This window comes from Melospiza georgiana, chromosome 4 (assembly GCF_028018845.1).
Source record: "Melospiza georgiana isolate bMelGeo1 chromosome 4, bMelGeo1.pri, whole genome shotgun sequence".
Lineage (NCBI taxonomy): Eukaryota > Metazoa > Chordata > Aves > Passeriformes > Passerellidae > Melospiza > Melospiza georgiana.
This window is the reverse complement of record NC_080433.1, coordinates 48,421,917-48,444,821: the sequence shown is the minus strand read 5'-3', so window position 1 is coordinate 48,444,821 and position 22,905 is coordinate 48,421,917. Positions and strand designations below refer to the sequence as shown.

The window sequence follows — 22,905 nt, the reverse complement described above, 5'->3', positions numbered from 1 at the left end:
TATAGTTGAAGGTGTTTCGGAAATCCTGACAATTTTATGCTTTTCTTTTTCAACCAACTAAAATGATGACATAGGATACTATTATACAGTAGTATAATAGTATAAATTGGAGCAGCTGAACTGAAACTGAGACTCTTGAGTTTAAATGATCCAGATGATGAGATGAGTAAAGAGTAAAGGACAGTTGATATTCTCAGCACTTATGGTGTGTAGTTTCTCACTTGTCCACCTGTCAATGCTGCTGTCAACCTGCTAGTGCCTAGAACTTGAGGCTTTCTTATTTTCCCATCTCCAAGTTGGAATACGTGAAACAATATAAAAATCCACCTGTGCTTCTTTTGAGGATCACCAGAATGGAAATTATGATATAGCTATAGATTTTACTTTTCTTTTTTGAAAGTAAGGTCTTGTGGTTATAGGTAATTTCTGACATTGGTGTCACAAGAGTCAGATTCTTAATCTCTTTTTGATTTTTTTTTTCAGACAACTACTAGACACAAAGTACTAGTTATGGAATTTTGTCCATGTGGGAGTTTGTACACAGTTTTAGAGGAGCCGTCTAATGCCTTTGGTTTGCCAGAGTCTGAATTCTTAATTGTTTTGAGAGATGTGGGTATGTAGACTTAGTTCTTTGGTCTAATTTGTTGACTGAAACGATCTCATACTTGTTTTATTTACCTTGAAACAGCAAGAGACAAATTTACATGACTGTCAACTAATTGAGCAAATTAATGTGGTCATATGGAATCACATATTTATATCTGTGTTGGTATAGGTATCTGCATTAAGAAGCCATTTATGTGCAAAGTATTGATGTAATTTTTTTCTTTATTTCAAGATTACTTTTCACATATTGAACAGACTTCTAGTGATAATTTCAGAAGAGTTAATTAGAAAAATAATATGGTTTACCTTTGTTTACCTGCTATAAAATTTACTTTATGGGAGAGATGTTACTGAGGGCGAGAAATGCTGTAATTTAGCTGTTTAGGAAGAAAAAAAGTAATCTGTGGTCATGGTCTTTCTGTTAATGATGTGTCCCTTCTCATTCCCATTTCCCAATGAGAACATAAGTGTGTCTTCCTAGCATCAGTTACAATTCAGTGTTTGCACAGAGTGTGTCCCAATGTGTACATGAATTCTGTATTTGTTTTTTCAATTGAAGTGGCTGGGATGAATCATCTCCGTGAGAATGGAATAGTGCACCGTGACATCAAGCCAGGCAATATAATGCGTGTTATAGGTGAAGATGGACAGTCTGTTTACAAACTTACAGATTTTGGTGCAGCGAGAGAACTTGAAGATGATGAACAATTTGTTTCTCTCTATGGCACAGAAGAGTATTTAGTAAGACCATATGATTTAATTTTCTGTTGAAGAAATTTTTGAAGCCTGAGGCCGTTCATGATTGTAGTTGAATAGATCAAGGTCAGGTTGTTGGGAATTAGTATTTAAACCTTTGTATTAAAATTGTTTTTATAACTTTCCACTGGACTGTTTCACCTTGGGTCATGCCATCTTCTGCTGGTGTAAATACATCAGCCTTGAAATAATTTCCAGGTCCAGCTTTAACTGTTGCCTTGTGTGAAAGGAGGAACAACTATATTTTAGTTATGAATATATTTGCCTTTATCTCTGTTGATGTTTTAATTTGTATTTGAGCTACTTGGATGACATTAGGTGTGGTTAAGCTTCATGTGAAACCTTGGCTAACCAAAGAGAGGCAGGTAGAGAAGTATTGAGACAAGCACATTAGTATGGTTCTTTCCTGCTGTGTTTTCCCACATGTGAATCACAGCTGATACTCTCCTCTGCTGTGGATCTTTTTTCCATTTGGTTTCTGTTGTTTCAAAATCATCAGGAGGAATACTGAATTTCTTCTCTTTTTTAGTGGTCTTTTATACTAGTAGTTACTCTCCAACTGAATTTTAAAATATTTTTTGCAAAACTTTTTAATAAAAGCAACAGTCATACCTAGGAATATAGTGATGTTTGTCAGAATAGCATAAGCATCTTCTATGATACAAGCAAGCTTTTCTTTTTTAAAGAACTGAAAGTTTAGACTGACAAATTACCTTGCTGTGAAAGGATAAATTGGGTTTTTTTCTTCATAAAGCTTCATAAACCAATTGTAACTTTTTTTTTTCTCTTTAGCATCCTGATATGTATGAGCGAGCAGTTTTGAGGAAGGAGCATCAGAAGAAGTATGGAGCTACAGTGGATCTGTGGAGCATAGGAGTGACCTTTTACCATGCTGCAACGGGGAGCTTGCCTTTCCGACCTTTTGAAGGGCCTCGCAGAAACAAGGAAGTGATGTAGGTAATTTAGAAGGAGAGTTTTATCTGTTGGTAAATGAAATCAGCCCTTGAAATGCTTTTTACTAAGGAATCCTACACACATGTAGAAAAACTTTAAAACAGTGAAAATATGAAAGGAAAAACACTCTCTTGTTGTGGTATGGCCCCAGCAGGCAGCTGAACATTACAGAGCTCTTCACTCACTTCTCTGTAGTGGCATGGGGGAGAGAATTGTAAGGGTGAAAGTGCAAAAACTCATAGGCTGATCTAAAGCCAGTTTAATAAGTAAAAAAAACTCCACAAGAAACAGCAGCCCTTGCCTCTTAAACCCCAAGGGAAACAAAACCAAGGAACACAAGTAATGCAGAAAAATCCCCAGTTACTCGTGAGCAGCCACCTGATGCACAGTCAGTCCCTGACCAAATGCCACCCTGGCAAATTCTTCCCCCCCTCCTCCTTAGCTTCTGTGTCTGAGCAGTATGGTGTGGAATATCCCTTGGGTCAGCTGTCCTCCTGTATCCCCTTTGAACTTCTTGCCTGGCCCCAGTCTACTTGCTGGTAGGGCAGTAGAAAAGTAGAAGAGGCCATGATGCTGTGCAAGTGCTGCTCAGCAATGGTGAAACATGCCTGTGTTATTGACACTGTTTTGGTCACAAATCCAAAACATGGTACCATACACTACTATGAAGGAACTTAACTCTAACCCAGCCAAAATCAGTAGAAACATTCTGCTTCAACAAGGATTTTACTGTGTGGCACCTTAAGATCTGAATTAAGCATTTAAATTGAGAAAGACCTGAATTGAGTTCCCCCAAAATACTGGTGTTTTTCCACACATCTTTCCTTCAGCGTGGCACTAGCTGCTCTGTTGCAGTGCCATTTATGTAACTTGGATGCTCAGGTGAAATGATGGTATTCTGAGAAGGGGTTTTGGTGCTGCAAATTTTTGTTGTCCTTTAAATGATGGTCATACCCAGCAGTTTTGAAATGAGTGCACTACCAATGAGACTGACGTTTGAGTAGTATAGTTGTGGAACTGCAGCTGCAGATAACAGGGATGGCTCCTGCATGGAAAACAGAAGATATGCCTATGATGTGAGGATTTTATTCAATTCCTGTTTCACCTTAGTCTGGTTCTATTTTGTTTTTCTGTGTGTTGCACTTTAAGAATAAAGCAAGGTGGTACTTGGAACCTCTAACACATCAATACCATCTCTGTTCTGATGCTCCATGTAAAACCGACTCCAGTTTACTTAGTTGAAGAAATTTTCCATCTTGTGATTTTTTTCACATAAGAATTCTTGTACCTGCTTGAGAGATGTTTTGTATACATCTTGTCCTCCAGAAGAAGAAAGCACAGCTGAAATATTCTGTTGCAACAAGTTTATTGATCCTCATTTCGTTTCATGAAAAATTTGAGAAATACTTGCCTGTGCAATACAAAGTTAAACAATGCCAAATTGTGTCCAGATTTCTGGATGTTCCTTCTCTATGCCCGAGCCATTTTGTGGTGGCTGAATGTTGTCTATGGCTGTGGAACATGCTTGAAGTTAGCATGTTAATGTGTAAATTGAACTAAATTGACTTTGATTCATTAATCCTTGTGAAAACCTTTGGTTTCCTTCAGTATGTTGGAAATATCTCCAGAAGTTTTCCCCAAGGCTGAGGTAGACAAAGTTGCTTCTCCAGCATAGCTTTTTGTTCTTTACTCTTTTAGCATTGCTCTGTCAGCTTGTAAGTGAAGTTTGGGAATTTTTGCACCATCTACAAATTTAGGCCAGCCTGTCATTTAAATTTGCATTTTTTCTGCCCCTTTGAGGATTAATTACTTAACCTATATATGCATAAGAGGTACTAGTTGAAGTTTCCATCATTTTTGTCATGTATTGCAGGTATAAAATAATTACTGGAAAGCCTTCTGGTGCTATTTCTGGAATACAGAAAGCAGAAAATGGACCTATTGAGTGGAGTTGGGAGATGCCTGTTTCTTGTAGCCTTTCAAAGTAAGTTTGAACTTACAAATGTTCACAAAGTGTTTCAATGCCACTTGATTGGGCTTTTCCAGTTATTTTCTAGGATTGGGTCTTTGGAACAGAGGTCTGATGCGGTTTTTTCTTGGAACTCTTCAGTACATCAGTACAGTCTGATATTTAGTTATCAAGTGGTTTTTTTCTTCCCATCTGTCCAAATAGTTCTGATTGCTAATTTTCAAATGAGCACATCTGATGTGGTTTGAGAAGAAATACTATTACTGCACTTTTTCCACCCTCAGGAATGAAGAAACAATAACTTTGATGGCCCTCATTTCTTGCAAGAATGTGACTTCAGACGTGACAAAGATTATGCAGTGGGAAGGAAATTATAAGCAAAGACAATGCAGAGGCTTACTTTTTGCTAGGAGAAAGGCCACAACAGTGCATTTTAACACATATTTGTATTTTCTCAATTTTATCATCATATTTTTGCTTCATATGTCCATAATATTCAGTAGGAAGAGCCATGGAAGATCTAATTTTGGTTTGACTTTGAAAACACCTCCCATAGCCCACTTACCCATTTTTCGTCCTGAGACTTCTTCCGTACTTTAAAGTTACTAATCTTTCATGGTAAAGGAGGAAGTAAGTTGTTCTATGAAGAGACTGTAGAAATAAACCTTTTTGAAAGCCAAATATGTACATCCTTAAGGGGTGTAGAGTCAAAGTCTGGTTTATATGAATTCATTAGTTTAGAATGTGCAGAATTTGCAGTTTGCATGTATTTTTCATGATACTGCTCATTTGTTCCTCTGCTTATTCTGGACAACTGAACTGCTTGAAATAATAAAGGAGATTTTTTCTCATTAAACATCTGCTCACAGTAATCCTTTTAAGTAGTATTCAAACAGTATTCAAGGTTTAGTACTAAAGTGAGTTTGAGCACAGCATTCACTGACCTCCAATACAGTCAGCAGTGTGCTTGCAAGCCACTGCAGCTTGCTCCAGAATGTTACCAGTTCTACTGCTGGATTCAGGCTTGATGAGTACATAATGTTAAAATTTCAGAGAAGTTGTTCATGGTAATGCACAAGTGGGATCCATAAAGTTCCTTACCATTCAGATGCTCAAGGCAGAAATGCAAGAAATTAAAGCTGACCTTTCCCCTAGAATAGTAGTAACTGTAAGGCAATGGGTAGCACAGATTTTTTTGCAGCATTGAAGCTGCATGTGCAGAGTACTTTTTTAGGCCCATCTCAATCAGGATAAATTCTTAGTGTTGACAGTTTAAATAATGAGTCTTTGCTAATCCAGCTGATTTTGATTGAAAGCAACATGGTGTGCTCACACAAGCATCATTAGGATTTAGGAAATCCTAAATGGCAGTAGCTTCCTTCAAAGTGATACACTGTGGTGTGTGGGGTGAGCTGGGTATAATGCTACGGGGATGGCAGAAAGTGGCCTCAGCTCTACAATGTAGACTTAGTAAATTTTATGTAATTTTTGCAGTGTGACTGAAATTTCTTAAATACAAAACAAAAAAAATACTTGATAGTTAGGCCTGAAAAGGAAAGATGTAAAGTACATGTATTAATGAAAAACAATGGACATTGCCCTTGAACATTTTGTTGCTCGTTGTAGGAAAAAAGGCACTCACGTATTCTTTAAGGGATAATAGGTGTGTGTGCATTAGACAAATCAAATGAATTATTGTGATTGGTTGCAAGATAAAGTGTTCCAAGTAGAACCAAGTTGTCTCATCTCTCCCTGGTGTCCTCTAGGGGTCTGCAAGTACTGCTCACACCTGTCCTTGCGAATATTCTTGAAGCAGACCAGGAGAAATGCTGGGGATTTGACCAGTTTTTTGCAGAGACGAGTGACATACTGCACCGAATAATAATCCACATCTTTTCATTACAGCAGATGACCTTGCACAAAGTTTATATTCACAACTATAACACGTAAGTGCTCTCTCTCTTTGTGTTACTTTACTCTTGTTCAGGCTAACAGCACTGTGACCTCAGATCACCAGTTACAAATTCAGTAACCTGTGACCTCATGTCACCAGTGCTACAAGTTCAGCCACCTCTCCTTGGCACTTTCTCTGAGGAAGTAAAAGGACGCAATTCTCCTGCATAGTCATAGTGCATATAGAAACATGTTGACCAAAAATAAAAATAATGTCTTCAAGCATACAAAGTGTGCAGATTGTCTGTGGTGTAAAACTCTCACAGGGGCTCTGAAGTGGTAATTGGTACAGTTTAGGATCCTGATTTGGATGGGGTTCACTTTATGACCACGAAGTGCTGATGTTAAAATCTGTAAGATATACAAACATAAATGCTTTTTCTCTGCTGTGTTACAGATAATACAGAGCATGCGTTAATTTCTAATACACAGATACTGTTATTTCATCAAATGTGTAAATACAGTCCTGCCCACTTCAATTTTTCTTTTCTATTCCATCACTTTTATTTTGAGAGAGCCCAAATACTTTTTTTGCAGAGAAATCTTGCTTCTAATTTTTATTATTGTTTATCTGTGTGATTATTTAACTAGTTGTAGTATTAAGAAGTAATACTGTACTAATAGTGCTGCACAGGAGGCAAACTGGTCCTTCCCTTTAGTGTACTGATGTTTTTTCTTCTTTGTGGGAGGTTTTGCTAGTTTGGTTTTTGGTTGCTGTTGTGGTAGTAGGCTTTTGTGGTGGGGTTTTTTGGGGGGGGAGAGGTATGGTGGTATTATGAGTTCTTGTCCTTGTATCTATTGATTGCTGTAAATAAAATTCCAAAGCGTCTTTGCTCTTCCTTATCACTGCTGTTTTAGGAAATAATCTGGCTATCTGTTAGCTTACTGGCTGAACTTAATTTTTTGACATGTAAAACACCAGACTCTGCTTTTGGAGAGACCATCCATCTCCTTTCAAGAAAAGGATATGCCTTAGAAAACTTAAGTAGGCTTCCTTTCCCTCATTTAGTGTTGCCTGTTTTTACTGACCTTCAGACCAGAGCAATTTTGTTTAGACAGACATACTTTGGCAGATACTCAGAGGTAGAAAGGAAGTTTAATATTTTCCAGGAAATAGCTTTTATTTTTGTAACACAGCAACCTAGGGTCTTAGGAACCATGCTACTGGTTTTTTACTTAGAAGTCCAGTGCTTTATGTGTAAACCCAGTTCTTAATTAATCAGAAATAAAAGCATTTAAATAATACAAAATCTGAATTGCTGAACTGTTGTAGTGAGTCTAACTGCAACCAATTATATTGTTTGTATTATAGAGCTGCTATATTTCATGAGTTGGTCTACAAGCAGACAAAAATACCATCTCAGAATCAAGAACTGATATATGAAGGTCGGCGCTTGGTACTAGAGCCTGGCAGATTGGCACAGCAGTTCCCCAGAACAACAGAGGAGAATCCTATCTTTGTAGTAAGCAGGGAGGCTGTGAACATTGTTGGATTAATCTATGAAGAAGGTATATGAAAGTAATTTCCCTTTTCTCACAGCTGTCTTTTGTAAATAGTTTGTGTTATTTAATATAATTGTTTTATGTCTGTTATGTCTTAAAAATAGTGTTGAAAATTTTCTTTTGTTGATATCTGAAGTTCTAAGTATGCAGTCCAATGTTTTTCAAAACTGCTGAGTATCCAGAACATTTTTACAGAAACAGTAGGTGCTTGTAATGTTCCAAGTCCTTTGAACCTGAACATCTATGTGCTAAGATGTAACGGTGCTTATGGAGTTATGAACTGTTTTGAAGCATGACACTTTAAACAAGTAGAAAGAAACATTATAGAAAGTAACTCAAAGCTGGTTCTTTTGTTCCATTATTCACTAAGTGGAAAGTCAAGTTTTACTGTTTTTTTTTTTAATTTGTTGTGAATGTGGTTAGCCTTTCAGTTAACAGAGGAGGTCTTTGCAATGTACATTTGCTCAGAAGATGAGGTAATACCCTAACAGGGAAAAAAAGAAATTAAGGTTTTGAATTTCTATTTATCCTTGTGAGGCTTTTAGAGGGGCCTATGCCAGAGCCCTTTTGTAGTAAATGATGAGCAGGAGGACATGGCTGCAGTTGAGAGGTCAGTGTTGCTTTTTTCAGTATGTCCTAAATACTGACTGCTCTGGCCAGCTGGCACTCACACAGAGGTGCTGAAGAGTGTGGGTAGGTTAGCTGTTTGTGGAAGGATCAACAGGGCCTTTGTATTGTGTCACAGAGCTTTCTGAAGGAGCCAGTGAGCATGAGGACAAAGGAGATTCAGGTGGTGGGGACTGCCTGAGGCTGGTGAAGTGCTACCCTTAAGAGCCTCAGTGAAAACAAGCAGCCATGTGATGAGAAGGGAATGGTCTCCTATGTGGGCAAACGTGGTGCAGAAGAACAGAGAGAAACTGTTGGCTCTCTCAGTGGAGAGAGGTTGCAAGTGGAGACCTGCATGAATTCTGTGCTGTGCAGAATGTTCAGAAGTGATTCTGGAAAAGGAAGGACAATTTGCAGAAGATACCAAGTTATTTAAAACAGTTAAGACAAAGGCTTGTTTTAAAGGAGTGCATAAGAAGCACATGATATTAAAAGGCATAAAAGCAGTGTACAGAGTGGGGAGGGAAAACAATCTGAACTTTTGAAGTCTCTTCTCAAAAATAAAATACAGACACTTGTTTTATGTTTCAGTTTTACTTCCTAAAGTACATCAACGTTACGATTTGGATGGGGATGCCAGTATGGCTAAAGTGAGTAATTACCATTTTAAATAATATATATGGATAATGATACTGAAATGAAAGCTACTTAATTTTCAAATTAATAATGTTAATAAAACTATTTTAGAATGCTAATGAGGATAGTGGCTGATAGAAATATATTTATTAACAAAGGATCTAAAACTATATTCAAGCTGTACTTTTGTATGCAAAATATGGTTTGGGGTTTTTTTTAAAACCGAACCCGAAGTCCAGTCTTCTAAATTCAAAATGCTCTGTTACTATATAATTCAGTGTTGGTGGGGAAAGGAGCCTTACACTGTGTAGACCTGAAGTGAGTTAGAGGCTTCATAACTTCTAATGGTGCAAAATTTAACATTAGAAAAATAACTCTTGCTCAATAGAGAGATGTCTGTAGGACTCTGCAGAAGGGTGGAATTTCTGTTGTCTCTTAGAAACTTTCAGAATCTGTGGGAGACAAGTAAAGGATGTTGCATTGTTTTGGTTGTTTTTCTAAAACTACTGAATGTATGCACAGCCATACTTGACTTTGTGATTTTCACTTATACATGTGAAATACTGACTGCTGAGGAGCCTTTTATTCAGACATGGTAGTGTTGAAAATGTATGCCCCTTTAAATACCAGTAATCTTGAAAATTAATTAACAGAAAAGCATCAGTTGATACTAATTATTTAAAGTATTGTGAATTATAATATTTGAAACTTTGTTCTCAATTCTAAATAATACAGCAATCTTGTAAGTGGAATTGGCTAAATTTAGAGAGTCTCTAGCCTTAGAATTTTAAAAAGGGTCAGTTTTTGCAAGTTCATTTTAGTGTATGTGCTTGATTCCTAAAATATTGAAGAAATGTACTTGTAACTTTGACAGAAATAGTAAGTTGAGTCATTTTTGTTTGTGAGATTTGTTTTCATCCCTAACAGGTGCTTCAGCATAACTGGAAAACCCATGTTTAGCTCTGCCTTTGTAATGGCTGTTTGGTTGTTGCCTGACGAAAGCTTAGGCCAAATTGCACATTTTAAACTACCTTCCTCATGTTGCTTTCTTTTATTAATCTGTGTTGCTTTGTTGTGATGTATTGTCTTGAAGCAATTGTTAAGAGAATGCCAGATCAGTACTTATGCTGAGTTTTTTTCCTCCAGGCAGTGACAGGCATTGTATGTTATGCCTGTAGAGTTGCCAGTTCTTTGCTACTTTACCAGGAGCTGATGAGGAAGGGAATTCGATGGCTGATGTAAGCAACTGACTGCATTTCATTGTGCTTTTTTCTTTTAATTGAGATATGCCTTGATTATCAATACATAATTCTGTCATCTCTTGATATCTTGGAGGTTTTGTTTATCCTTGAGTAAGGATAGGCTGAATTTCTCCCTTTTTCCTGTCATTAGGGAAACAATTTTTTTTTTTAAATAATTAAAGTTAAGGTGTTTGCAAATTTACTTTCTTCTGTGTATAATTTAAGTCTAACTTCTGGTAACATGCAGATGGCATTGAACAGCTTGCACAAGGTATTTTTATATGAGGATTATGTTAATGCATCTCTAACTGAAAACAATTCCTCCTGGCAATTATTGCTGCAGGTATATTACTGCATTACTGATTGCTGGTAGGATGGCAGTTGAATACTGTTAGTCATTACTTTATACTTATAGACTAATGCTTCACTTTTTTAGTGAAATAATCAAGGATGATTACAATGAAATGGTTCATAAAAAGGCAGAGATTGTCATCAGGCTGGATTTCTGCAGCAGAAACATTGAGAAAGCTGAGAAAATGTGAGTAGAAGCAGTACATCGTACACATTGATTCTTCATTATCATTTTTAGTGACAACAGTATTATAAGTTATGATTATTTGCAGTGTTTTTGCATATAAAAATTAAATTTGAGTCAGCATGGATTTTCTGATGGCACTGACTTAAGCAGATTTAGTCATATATGTTACTTAAGTTAGAGTATTAATTTTGCTGCTTCACCTTATAAGAACAAGTAATTACTAATTAGTGGTAACAGTGTGTGTTCTTTTTCTCCTTCTCTGACTCAGCTCATTTGCCCTTACTGACTCTGGAAGCTATAGTAAAGCTTGGACAAAGAATCAAGTAGCTTTGCTTTCATTAGTGCTTTTGCTGCTACATTCGGTTGCATATGACTTCAAATACTGCCCCTTACACAGTTTTAAGACTGTAGCATTTTCTGTGTGGAAGGAATTTTCATGTCGAAATACAACACAGAGCAGCTGCAAAAAAACCCCCAAACAACCAAGCCCAGCCCCCCTTGGTCCCTTCCCAGGAAGGTGTTATTCTTAGGCAGTGTGATAGGAACTTTAAATAGCACCTCTTCTTAGCATTCTCCTATGGGTGGTAGTTTTCCTGTTCTACCTACTGCCAGTCTTTCCCAAATGGTCTCTTAGTCATGAGATTTTCTAAACTTCTCACCAGGCTGCTCTGAAAATGCAGATACCCACAAGGTGATTAACACACACATGTAGAACCACTGGGTTTGCAGAAGAGAATTAAGAATTAGACTTAAACCTGTTGGAGCTGCTATGCCTGTGCAAATTGAGCACCTTGTATGTAGTAATTGTGGATGCTCAAGGGTTTGACACATTTGCTCTGTGTGTGCCAAACCTACCTTAAAACCCAGGTGTGTCTGTTTGTGCTGGCTTCAAAACCACCACAAAGCACAACAGTGAAATAGTGAAGTTGGTAACTTGCGACATAAGACCTGTGCAGCCTGGATACAAATCATCAGGGCAAGAACCCAAACTCCCTTCAAGCCCATTTGTACTAGCTGGCAGGACTAGATCTTGCTCAGTCTGTGTTTGGTTCAGATAGTTTCTCCCTGCATTCTGCCAGAAGAAAGCCACTCAGAAGAAACCACTGTCACTTCTGTTTTGTGACTCTGAGTACCTCAGCAGTAGTTTGAAAAAAAATGACATTCATTTGCTAACTGGAGTAGTTCTCATGTGAACAGAAATTTTCTATGTGTTTGCACGTGGTCTTTTGGCCTCTTACAAAGGGGCAGGATTTTCAGTTTATTTGACTTTGCTAACTCCATAAAAGTCTTCTAAAGGACATGTCCTCTTGTTTGTCCTTCCTTTTCAAGGCTGTGCTTCAAAGCATGACAATACAAAGTCTTTATTTGAAAAGGTATATAAAGCATTGAACATGAGTGAAGCATGTATTTTTTGAAAGCAGTTGAGCTGTTTGTGATAGTGTTTTTAAAACTAAATTGTACATGAGACTCAATAGAAAAAATATAGTCCTGAATAATTTATTTGGCACTTGATCTATGGTCATATGAAAAGTATCAGTATGAACAGATGGTCATACTGATATCATACATATCCCAGCCTTTAAACATTTAACCCAGTAAGTTTTCTCAGAAAAGCATTTTGTTACATTGAAGTATTAGTGTGTTAATGACTACTTTAAGTACCTTTAGTTTGATAAGATTAAAAAATTTACTTGGTGAAGGGAAATAGTCTTCCACTGCCTGTCAAGTACAAGTAATAAAACTAGAATAAAGAATTCAGGAATGGAAATTTCAACTTTATTTTAACAGTTCCAGTATACGAAAAAAAATCAAGGAATATTTTTAAAATCTAAAATCTTTCCATTGTTAGTGGGCCACATAAATTTGTCAGTTTCATGGTTGTTGCTTGACAGATTCAAGAAATACTTTGAGTGTATTCACTGCTTGTTTATTTTTTTTCAACTGTTTTTTTTTGCTGGACAGATATGAAAATTTGATGCAGATCAACTTGGAAGCATCAGAAGTGGAGGAAATTTCAGAGATACATACGAAACTCCTGCGGGTAAGTGTCTGACAAAGTTACACTGTCATTCTGAACAGGGTGTTCTACAGAAAATGCCAAATACACAGTAACACAGGCTTCTGGGAATAGCAACTCAGAAATTTCAATGTAGCTTCTAGATTGCCAGTTGTTAAAATGTCCATGCTAATGTGAATATCTTTCTGAAAACAGAGCAGATCCTTTTATATTAGCTCAGTGTAATGAAAATGGGTTCCTGAAAATACATTCCTGTTTTCTAATACTCAAGAATTATAACATTGAAATATATTTTGCTTTACTGTATTTTCTTTTCCTTTTTTTCCTTTCCTTAAGGAATTATTGACTACTTTGTTGGCTTTCTAAAATGTTACATTCATGAACACACTTCAAAGTGATCTGCTTTGAAATGTGCATCATGTTTCCAGACATGAAAGGAAAAATTGAAAATAACTTAATACACTGGGAGCAGATAAAAAGTTCTCCATTCTAAAAGGAAAAGATGATTAGTGCATTTTTATTTTGAAGATTGTATGAACTGCAGAGAAAGGAAGGTATGAATCATGTGGGTAGTTATTATATGAATTCTTAATAAACCAGAAGAATAAGGGTAGAAGTAAATAAGGGATTTATGAAAGGGTGAAAGTTATTGTTGAATGAAAGTAAATTTTAACTAACAGAAATGCCAGCATCAAATATGATTCTTTCTTTAATAATACCTTGCTTTATCTGCTTCTAGCTAAGCCTAGGCAGATAATTGGACATATTTCTTTAATGGAGATCAGTGAAACAAACAAGTTTGTAGTATTAATGTGCTCAAGTAATAATTTTTCACTTTACCTAGTGGTAAGATTGAACCTTCTTGCTGTTATGCAGCTCTCCAGTTCTCAGGGCACTGTAGAAACTAGTCTGCAAGATATCAAAACCAAACTTTCTCGTGATGGTTTACTGTCTGACACCTGGGCTAATCAGGAAGGCATGCATCCAAAAGACAGAAAGTGAGTAACTACTTACTGTTCTAATATGTGTTGAATTCTGCATTGAGTTGTAGTTCACAAAGCTCCTTTATAGGTACTTGAGTTTATGTATAAAACATCTCATTTTCTACCTTTTGTCACTCTAGTCCAGAAAGGCTTCAGGCACTGCTGTCTTCCATTACAGACATCTACTATCAGTTCAAAAAAGACAAAGCAGAACGAAGTAAGTAATTTATTTGGTTCACTTTTAACATAAAATGTAATGCAAGGGACAGGTCAGTCTTAGTTTGACTAGGGCATTGGTGGGAGGTATGGACAGTTAGCCACAGTGCATATGTCTGTAGGTCCTTAGTGTGATACCATGCTAGAGCCCTTATGAATGAAACACCACTATTAATAGGATAAATTTGAATTGCAAGACTAGAGAGGAGGAAAAACGTGTATGACCACTATGACCTCTAAAAAGAAGGAAACTATGTAGGAAGTGGATGAACTTAGTAGAGTTTTGCATAAATACATCTAGCAGAGTTAGATTGGTAATGTTTGTCATCTGCTCTGATCCTAGGGCTTCCTTATAATGAAGAACAAATACACAAGTTTGACAAGTAAGTTTTGAAGTTACCTTTGGGAACTACCATGATTGCTTTCAGGTCCTCCAAATGGTCTTGCCAATAACCCATTCTATTAATTTTATTGTAAATTGTAACCTCTTTAGGATTGCTTTGTAAAAAATTTCTTTTAAAAATCTTAAATACATAGGGGTACTAGCCTATGATAATGAGGTGCTTTCTGACTGTAGAGTTTTTTGACTGATAGGCCTTCTAAAAGGAAAATACCTGATTGTTATCTGGGCATAACTGTTTTGTAGGAAGTTCACTTCTTCCCTGTTTTTTGTCAGGCAGGCAAAAGTCCCGAGTAAGATTGAAATGACTTTGTAGCTAAGTGGACATAATTTTCTACAGATGAGTAAAGTGTGGACTAGCTGAATTAAATTCCAGAATGATTTAATCTTACAGGAAATATAAAATTAATTTCAGTCCCATTCTCCATGCTTGTTTAAGATTGTCACTCATGCAAGATGTTCACATTAAGCATCTGTGTGTAACTTGGGTCTCTAAACTCCCATAGTCTCCACTGATTCTATACTGCTGTACTTGTCTCAGCACTTATTCAGTTCCTCATATGCAGATGGCTAATGCCATTTAAATTGCTCTAAAATATCTGAGCCATGCTCTGAGACTGGGAGGTAGGACACAAGTCAAATGGGAACCCTGTCAAATGGACAGGTGGTCAGAAGCAGGGCAGGACACCTTTGCTGGAGAAGAGAAGGTTGCATGGAGTCCTCCCAGTGGCCATCCAGTAGTTGAAGGGGGGGCTACAGGGAAGCCTGAGAGCCACTCTTCATCAGGAGCTGCAGTTATAGGACAAGGAGTGATGGCTTCAGGCTGAAAGAGGGGAAATTTAGGTTGGATGCATTGAAGAAGTTCCTCTCTGTGAAGGTGATGGGACACTGGAACAGGTTGCCCAGAGAAGTTGCAGCTGCCCCATCCCTGGCAGTGCTCTGTGACAGGGGGGTTGGAGCTAGATGATTTTTATGGTCCCTTCCAACCCAAACCATTATAAGATTCTATCTCAAATGATGCTAGATGCTTATGTTTAAGTAAATGAATCATTATTCTAGTGGCTGGTCACTTGCATGGTTCCCTAGACTTTGCTAAATGATGCATGAATTTAGACACCACTTGCATAATTTTCTAAAAAAAAATCTTTCTCTTCCTACCTTGAATGTGGCTTCACTGACAATTACAGATAGAAAGCTGTCATGCAGAGTGCACAACTTTGCCACTTGATTTTCCCATAGTGAAAGCTCAACTGAATAACTGCCAAGCAGAGGAGAGGGTTTTCTACTACTAAAACCATGTCCTTATCTTAGTGTATGATACACTTCAAATAAGCATGCTTCATTTCATGAAATGAATACTGCTATATTGAATACTGGTTTGAATACTGGTATATTTTCTACCATAGAAATATCCCTGGGACTGTACAGGTTTGAGGTCCTGAGTCCATCTTTTTTATACTTGATTCACCTCACAGGAAAATGGCAGTGGCTTTTCTTAAAGATTGTGTGCTACTGTCAGCAGAGGCTGGCCTTTGTAATACTTATCTCTAGGCAGATAAGGGTAAGGGAGCAGCTCTCAATTTGAATTTTATTTTTTTGGTTGAATGATAGGTATGCATTCCTGATGACAGTCCAGCTACACTCTATCTACAATTTAATTAACAATATTTATTATGCAAGACTTAATGAAATGCCTGAACTAGGTGTTGGTCTGTAGTGTTGCAGTATCCTTTACACTTACTGGTGCAATGCATAGCATGGCTAGGCAACTACACTGGGACTATGTCTGCCACACTAACAAGAATTGGGGTTTGTTTTCCTTTCTTTTCCTTTTCTCCTTGTTTGTTTTTCCTCTTGTCATAAAATTAGGCTGACACAAAACTCCTGTTCTTTTTCTTGCATGTATGTTACTCAATGCAAAGGATTATTCATATATGCTAGAAGTTCCAAGTGTCTGCAGTAGGCAAATATGAAATAATTAGGACTTTTGTCCTTTCCATTTAGAATTCTGAAGTATACCAGCTGACTCAAGGAAGACATTTGACCATTTATTCATATACAAATATGAATACAAATACAAACAAAATGCTTCAAATAATTTTCTTCTTCTGTGCTAGGATATATTTTTGAAACTAATTTTTGTCATTTCCTGTAGAATGTTGAGTTCTCACACATTACAACAGCCTGGGTAAAGGTGGCTGCACAGATTTTAAGTCCACAAACCTTTCTCCAAATTTCAGAAAGTTAGAGGAATGGGGTTTTGAAAGCAGTATGACACTAGTTTGGTTGTTTCTCTGTTGCAGGCAGAAGCTGTATTTGCATGCTACAAAAGCCATAGCTCTTTTCAAAGATGAATGTGTCAGCAAGTATGAAACATTTTTGGACAAAGCTGATGACTGGACAAGGCAAGCTGTTGATTTCTTTAATGTTTGGTAATGTTCATTGCACCACTTTTGTATAAGCAGCTCTTAAATGAAAACTCTTTTTCTTTTAGGAAAATGCTTCACACAAGGAAGCAATTACTGGCTCTCACCAACCAGTGTTTTGGTATTGAAGAAGAGGTGTCCAAATACCAGGATTATATAAATGAGGTAGAATGCTTCAAAATTATGGGAAGCATTTGCATAGTTAAAAGACTTCCACATATTTTCATGTCAGTCGTGTTGCTAATAGTGAGTCTTACATTAATGCAGTTGTATTAAAAGTGCTGTATGTGGTCTGCAGGAACTTCATTGCCATGTCATATTGAATGGTGGTTTTTTTTGAATATATGAATTATGTGATTTTGTGAATTGTAACTTGATTTTGGAATTTGGTGCGGCTAGTTTGGTTTGGGATGGTGGTTTTTTTTATTTGCGTGGGGTTTTTTTGGTGGAGTTTGTGGGTTTGGATGATTTGGGGTTTTTTTTGATAATGTTAGCAATTCCCTCTCAAAAAAAATCAGTGCAAATGGATGTGGGTTCATTGAGAAATGTTCTGTGCAACTGTTACCATAATATTTTCAGAGCACCTAGAGGATTATCCTCATTCTCTTATGAAATATAAAAATGCTGCTTACATATTCAAGATGATGGGATACAAACTTAAGGATGTTAAACTGATTATTTGGATGGTGACTCTGCAGGGTGCAAACTTATCAGAATTACCTCAGGATTGAGAGAATAAGAGCATTTTCATGTAGTAAAATTATTGTTTTTTAGAAAGGAAAAAAAGCTATTGCTAATTGTAAAATCAGTTTAGGAATGGTGGACAGCAGCATTTTACTTGTTCTTTGTACTTTAGTTGCACTACTAATCCATTGATTGGAATCCTGCTGCCCTAGGATATCTACAGACATAACAAACAGATAATTCTTCCTTTCCAGAGTTTATTATGAAAGTATTAGATAAGAAGATGGAACAAACCAGGGAATTATTGGTCATGTCAATACAAAACTTGCTGTGATGATCTCATCTTGGAGCTTATCAGCCACCTTAGTACTGTAATGAATTTATGACATATCACAACCACAGAGAATTTTAAAAAGGATTTTAAGGTAGGCATCAAGATATACCTGACAACTTCTATTGTAACTTAAATTTCCTTTTTATCTATTACAGTTACAAGATGCCCTGCCACAGAAAATGTTTGCAGCTTCCAGTGGAATGAAACATACGATGAATACAGTCTATCCAAGCTCAAACACATTAGTGGAAATGACTCTTGGGTGAGAATTTTTTAAGGGGATTGATGTAATACTGTATGCTTGCTATACAGGGAAATTGAAAAAAAATTAAATTGCTTAGTGATTGTTGTATTAAGATCAAGAATTTTAGATTGCTATAGGGGTGGCACAGATTTGGAAGTGAGTGAGGGACAGCACTACTGTATCATCTGTCTCTTTGTAAATAAACAACTTACCTGTCCCTTATTTTGTATGTAATGGCAAGTTGCTGAAAACTGTTGTAGTAAGGAATCAGAGCAGCTATCTATACCAATAAAAACTTTAATATTTATTTTGCTTCTGGTTACTACAGGATGAAGAAACTGAAGGAGGAAATGGAAGGTGTTGTTAAAGAGCTGGCTGAAAACAATCACATTTTGGAAAGGCAAGCAATTGTTTTCCCTTTTGGGGCTGAAACTTGGGGGAGGCTTCATTTGGTACATTTAGATCCAGAATTTAAAGTAAGGGAACAATTCTTTAATGTCTTTAACTGTAAATATATTTTGAGCTGTTCAAATGAGATATAACAAAAAAATAATTACTTAAAACCTTGGAATGGGGCTGTGTCAGAATGATGATCTTACAGTAATTTTTGTTGCATTTTTGTTTCATGTTACTTTTGTTTGGCTATAAATATTAAAATATAATAAAATAGAAATATAATAATATAAAATATAAATATAATAAAAATTCCGGTTGCACAGATGGATCAATTCTGAATTTAAACACAATAATGTTGCAGCAATGCAATGGTGCCTTTTAATTCCTCCCATTTAGAAGTTATTTTTGACAACCATGGAATGACACCAATCTGAATTGATGATTTTGCAGTTTTCAGATTGCTTAAATAAAGTGAAGAGGTAAACATTTTTCTTAAAATACTGAGAGGTTATTGTCATTATCACATACAGACTGATTTTGATTTTGTTTTCCTATGAAGATGAGAAAATATATAAAAATAAGTATCTCTTGAAAGTTCCAGGGTAAATTGCTGGTAGAGTGGAGTTTAGCTTCAATCTGAATTAGTTTTGTTTTGTTCCCCAGTCCCAGTCCCATACTTGCAGCAAAGCTTCCTTTCTTTCATCTTCTTTGCAGATATAAAAGTTAGTTACAAATGCTTCTCTTGGCATGTAACAAGTGAAAGGAAAGCCCCATAAAGAAATTAAAGATTGATTCTATAGTCTAATCAACCACCTGAAAATGTACTTTTTTATGGTTTAGATTTGGTGCCTTGACAATGGATGGTGGCCTGCGGAACGTGGACTGTATCTAGCTTCCAAAGGACCTGAAGTGGACTTGTAAATTTTTTCAAAGGGAAAAAATATTGTTGGGACAGTTGAAAGCAGAACCTCTATCCAGGATTTTTTTTTCCTTCAGCAACTGTATTATTAAAGAAAATGTAAATATGTATAATATGTAAATACAAAAGAAATATATATCTTTTCTTGGTCACTTTTAGGATAGAATAATTTCTGGCAGGGAATTGAGCCCCTTGGAGGATCTCTGAGGAGTCCTGAAGGGAAAAGTATTGTTGATGAACTTGACATTTGTCTGCTTTGAATATTGCCCTTTTTTTCAGAATGCAATTTAGTCTTCATTGCAAGAGGACTTGCAGTATTCCAAAACACCGTTGTATAAAGGGTATTTTGGATTAACTCCAACAGCCACTGTTATGTAGGAGTCTAGCTGAATGACTGTGATCATCACAGAACATGATGAATGTTTTAAATGAAATGTTTTTAAATGAATGTGAATAGGGACTAAGAGTGCAGATAGGACAGAACGGAAATGCATTTCTCTTTCCTTCACATTCAAATTGTTAGTTCTCTTCTACTTGAGAAAGCAAATTCACAATATTTTTTAAGTTCTCTAAATATTTGGTGCCATGTTGTCTGTAATCATTTGACTGCTTGGTATATGGAAGTTTTGCACTCCAGCTTGTCAGAATGAATGTAAAAGTCATTTTTTGGAGTCCAGCATTTTCAGACTTTCCCTGAAATCTTGTTGCTCACCACAACAATGGGTACTTAAAATGGCTTCTTCTTAATCTTATTTGCAGGTATAATTTTTTAAAAAGGTTAAAAATTTGGTATGAGAAGAGTTTGTGGACAGACAGTATACTGGACAGTATCACACCTCAGTAGTAACTGAATAGTGGAGAATAAGGTACCAGTCTAGATTTGAAAAGGGACCACTCCCACTGCTGCCTTACAACTTTGGTACCAAACATTGATGGAAAATTTAGTAAGACTGTATATTTATTTTCCATCATCAATAGTTACTACTTTCAGTGGTACATGATTGGGATGCAGAGATGCAAAGTGAAACATTCTGCTCCAAAATACATAGGAGATAAAGAACAGGAAATCAAAAAATTCTGGAAACATCCCTTTGTTTGGATACTGCAGATGTACATACTTGTTTCAGATGAGCATGCAAGTATTACAGAACTCATTCCTTCCTTGTGGAAACCTGGTCGTGGATGTTCAGTGGTGTCAATAACACTTCTCATTGTTGCATTACACCTGTAAGAGCTGGACCAACTATATTTAGAATTTTCCATAATTACTGGTGGAACATTTAGATGTAAACTAAACAACATTGACCAGTGATAGCATCTGGTAATTTTGTGGTGCTTATTCCCTGCTTATCTGTCCAGGTCAGAAGACAAAGCATTTTAATTTCCTTTTTAGAAAATATTTGGAGAGAAACTTAGGAAATTTATAAATGAGTGTTTCACTTTAAAGAAAAAGGAAATTTGCTTGCCTTGATGTCCAAGACCTGCATTCCAGTGTTCTTGGTGAGAATCAAAAAAGGGAATTCAAACATTTTTACATTCATGTGAGCAGCTTCTGTCTCTGTCACCCAAAAAATCTAGCTATGCAAAAGGAGTGCAGCAGTTTGTCACATATCTTTCTTTGGCATTCTTAACAGTTTTAAAATACTGGAATTATATCTAACTGGAATGTTTTAATGCCTGCTTGTACATTTGTTCATTCACATCCACAGTCTCACTGAGTATCAGTAAAACACATGAATAAATGTTAAAAGAATTGGGCTCTCCAGGTGTGCATAAACTGTATTTTGTTTCCAACATTATAACACTTTGTTGTTTCAAAGTTCTTAATCTTGAAAGAAATCAAATGCTAGGTGGAATATATAAGTTTCAACTTCCTTATACTGAAGCAGTCTGAAAAAGAAAGTTAATTGTAGTATAAGTATAGTCTGTATGTTGAAATATGTGCAGCATTCTTTTACATGTTTGAAATTTTTTTGTTATATTTTATGTTCATTTTAAACATTGCTGGCTTTGGTCTTGCTGAATACATCAGTAATCTTAATCATGTTAAAATTTCTTTTTCTAAAGCAATTTTAACAAAGCAGTAGCTAAGGAACTTGAAGTAATCAGTTCATAATCTTCTGATTACGTTATTATGAAGCAAATAATTTTTCAAGTCAAAGCATAGTGTTGTACCATCAACTTTTTGCTCAAACTAAGTGTCCTGATGCTATGAATCTTGCTATTCATTTGCCAAAAAAAGTAATAGAAAGTAATATATGGTTCTTCTTCCTGAAGCTGGTTTACTGGTTTGGGGGGTTTAGCTGAATATATTAATTATCTGTTACTTGAACAAACCTGTCTTCATATGAATTGTGAAAATGCATGAGTGAACAGCTTAATGGCATAAATACATCATCAACCACTTATTGTACAGTGTGTACTTCTGCCTTTTCATAATTTAATTTTCTGTTAATTTCAGGACATCCTTACTAGATTTATTTTCTTGTAAGCACAATAGAGAGCCTGAAACATGAAGTTGCCAATTGCAGCTCAGTTTGCATTATGCAGCTGTTCAGAAAATGTGCCCTGCACAACAGAATCATTGCGTTGGCAATATGGTAGAGCCACTAATTCTTCTATTTTTTTTTTAACTTCTTGGTTGATATATGTTCTGAATACAGTAATTCTTTTAATGGTGGTAAAAGTCCTAGTCTCTGCTCACTGGTAGAACTCAAATCAGTTCTAATGTAGTCAATCACTGTAGAAGTGGTAATTGTAGAACAGTTCTGGATAGGCCTGAGCAGAACTGGGAAAAAGGGGAGTTGTTGGCTGAAAGAAGGGAGTCCTGGAAGAAGAGGGAAGTAAAAGTCTTTGGTAATCTTTGGCTGTTCCAGGAGATCAGCATTCACTGTGACTGTGGTGAAAGCATTATACATTATTAATATAAACTGTTATTGAAACAAAAAACCCAGCCTACAACGTTGGTAAATCCTTTCTAATGGTGAAGAGAGGCAAGTGCCAGAACAGATTGCTCTGGGAACAGCAATACTGTTTGAAGAGGGTTTACAGGAACAGGTTAAGTGCTTGAGCTCTTGGGACTGATTCTGCCATTGTCAAGGCTTCATGACCTTCTATTTTTGTGTGCCCTAAGTAGCTTTATTTTTTATCAGTCACCGAAAAAATTGTGGTAGGGGTAGTATCCCTCCGTGGAATTTGATATTTTGTCCCTGGTACTAGCTCAGGCAGCAGTAGTTGTAGGTGCACATCTTTTGGAGAACTTTGCTGCCTGTGTGCAGTGAGGCCGGCAGCGGCAGGTGAGCTGCTGGCGTGCTGCGGGCGGGCACGGCGCAGTTCTCCAACGCTGTGCTCCCGGAGCTCACACAAGTGTTGGATGCAAGCTCTGACCACCCCGGCCGCCACAGCCTCCCCACGCAGGTGTGGGTTACAGCAGCTCTACCCAGCTCTGGGAAGTATTTCCCAGTAGCTGCTTTAGGGAAGGGAGGCAGATCATTTTAATGAACCTATTGAAGCGCATCCCCAGC

General features: G+C 36.7%; 1 protein-coding gene across 2 annotated transcripts in view; it reads left to right on the top strand.

The window, feature by feature from the left end:
* TBK1 (TANK binding kinase 1) overlaps positions 1 to 21,794 on the top strand; it is a 28,027-nt gene extending 6,233 nt beyond the window's left edge. For both annotated transcript variants that reach the window (XM_058023060.1, XM_058023061.1), the window contains exons 4-21: positions 484 to 613; positions 1,166 to 1,347; positions 2,155 to 2,315; positions 4,190 to 4,300; positions 6,052 to 6,231; positions 7,551 to 7,747; positions 8,939 to 8,997; positions 10,130 to 10,221; positions 10,661 to 10,762; positions 12,725 to 12,803; positions 13,656 to 13,777; positions 13,903 to 13,979; positions 14,322 to 14,361; positions 16,682 to 16,783; positions 16,873 to 16,969; positions 17,978 to 18,084; positions 18,395 to 18,466; positions 19,303 to 21,794. In XM_058023060.1, the coding sequence (XP_057879043.1) occupies positions 484 to 613; positions 1,166 to 1,347; positions 2,155 to 2,315; positions 4,190 to 4,300; positions 6,052 to 6,231; positions 7,551 to 7,747; positions 8,939 to 8,997; positions 10,130 to 10,221; positions 10,661 to 10,762; positions 12,725 to 12,803; positions 13,656 to 13,777; positions 13,903 to 13,979; positions 14,322 to 14,361; positions 16,682 to 16,783; positions 16,873 to 16,969; positions 17,978 to 18,084; positions 18,395 to 18,466; positions 19,303 to 19,354 (1,962 nt within the window). In that variant the 3' untranslated portion in view covers positions 19,355 to 21,794. The remainder of the gene's footprint in view (positions 1 to 483; positions 614 to 1,165; positions 1,348 to 2,154; positions 2,316 to 4,189; positions 4,301 to 6,051; positions 6,232 to 7,550; positions 7,748 to 8,938; positions 8,998 to 10,129; positions 10,222 to 10,660; positions 10,763 to 12,724; positions 12,804 to 13,655; positions 13,778 to 13,902; positions 13,980 to 14,321; positions 14,362 to 16,681; positions 16,784 to 16,872; positions 16,970 to 17,977; positions 18,085 to 18,394; positions 18,467 to 19,302) is intronic.
* The last annotated feature ends 1,111 nt before the right edge of the window (positions 21,795 to 22,905 follow it).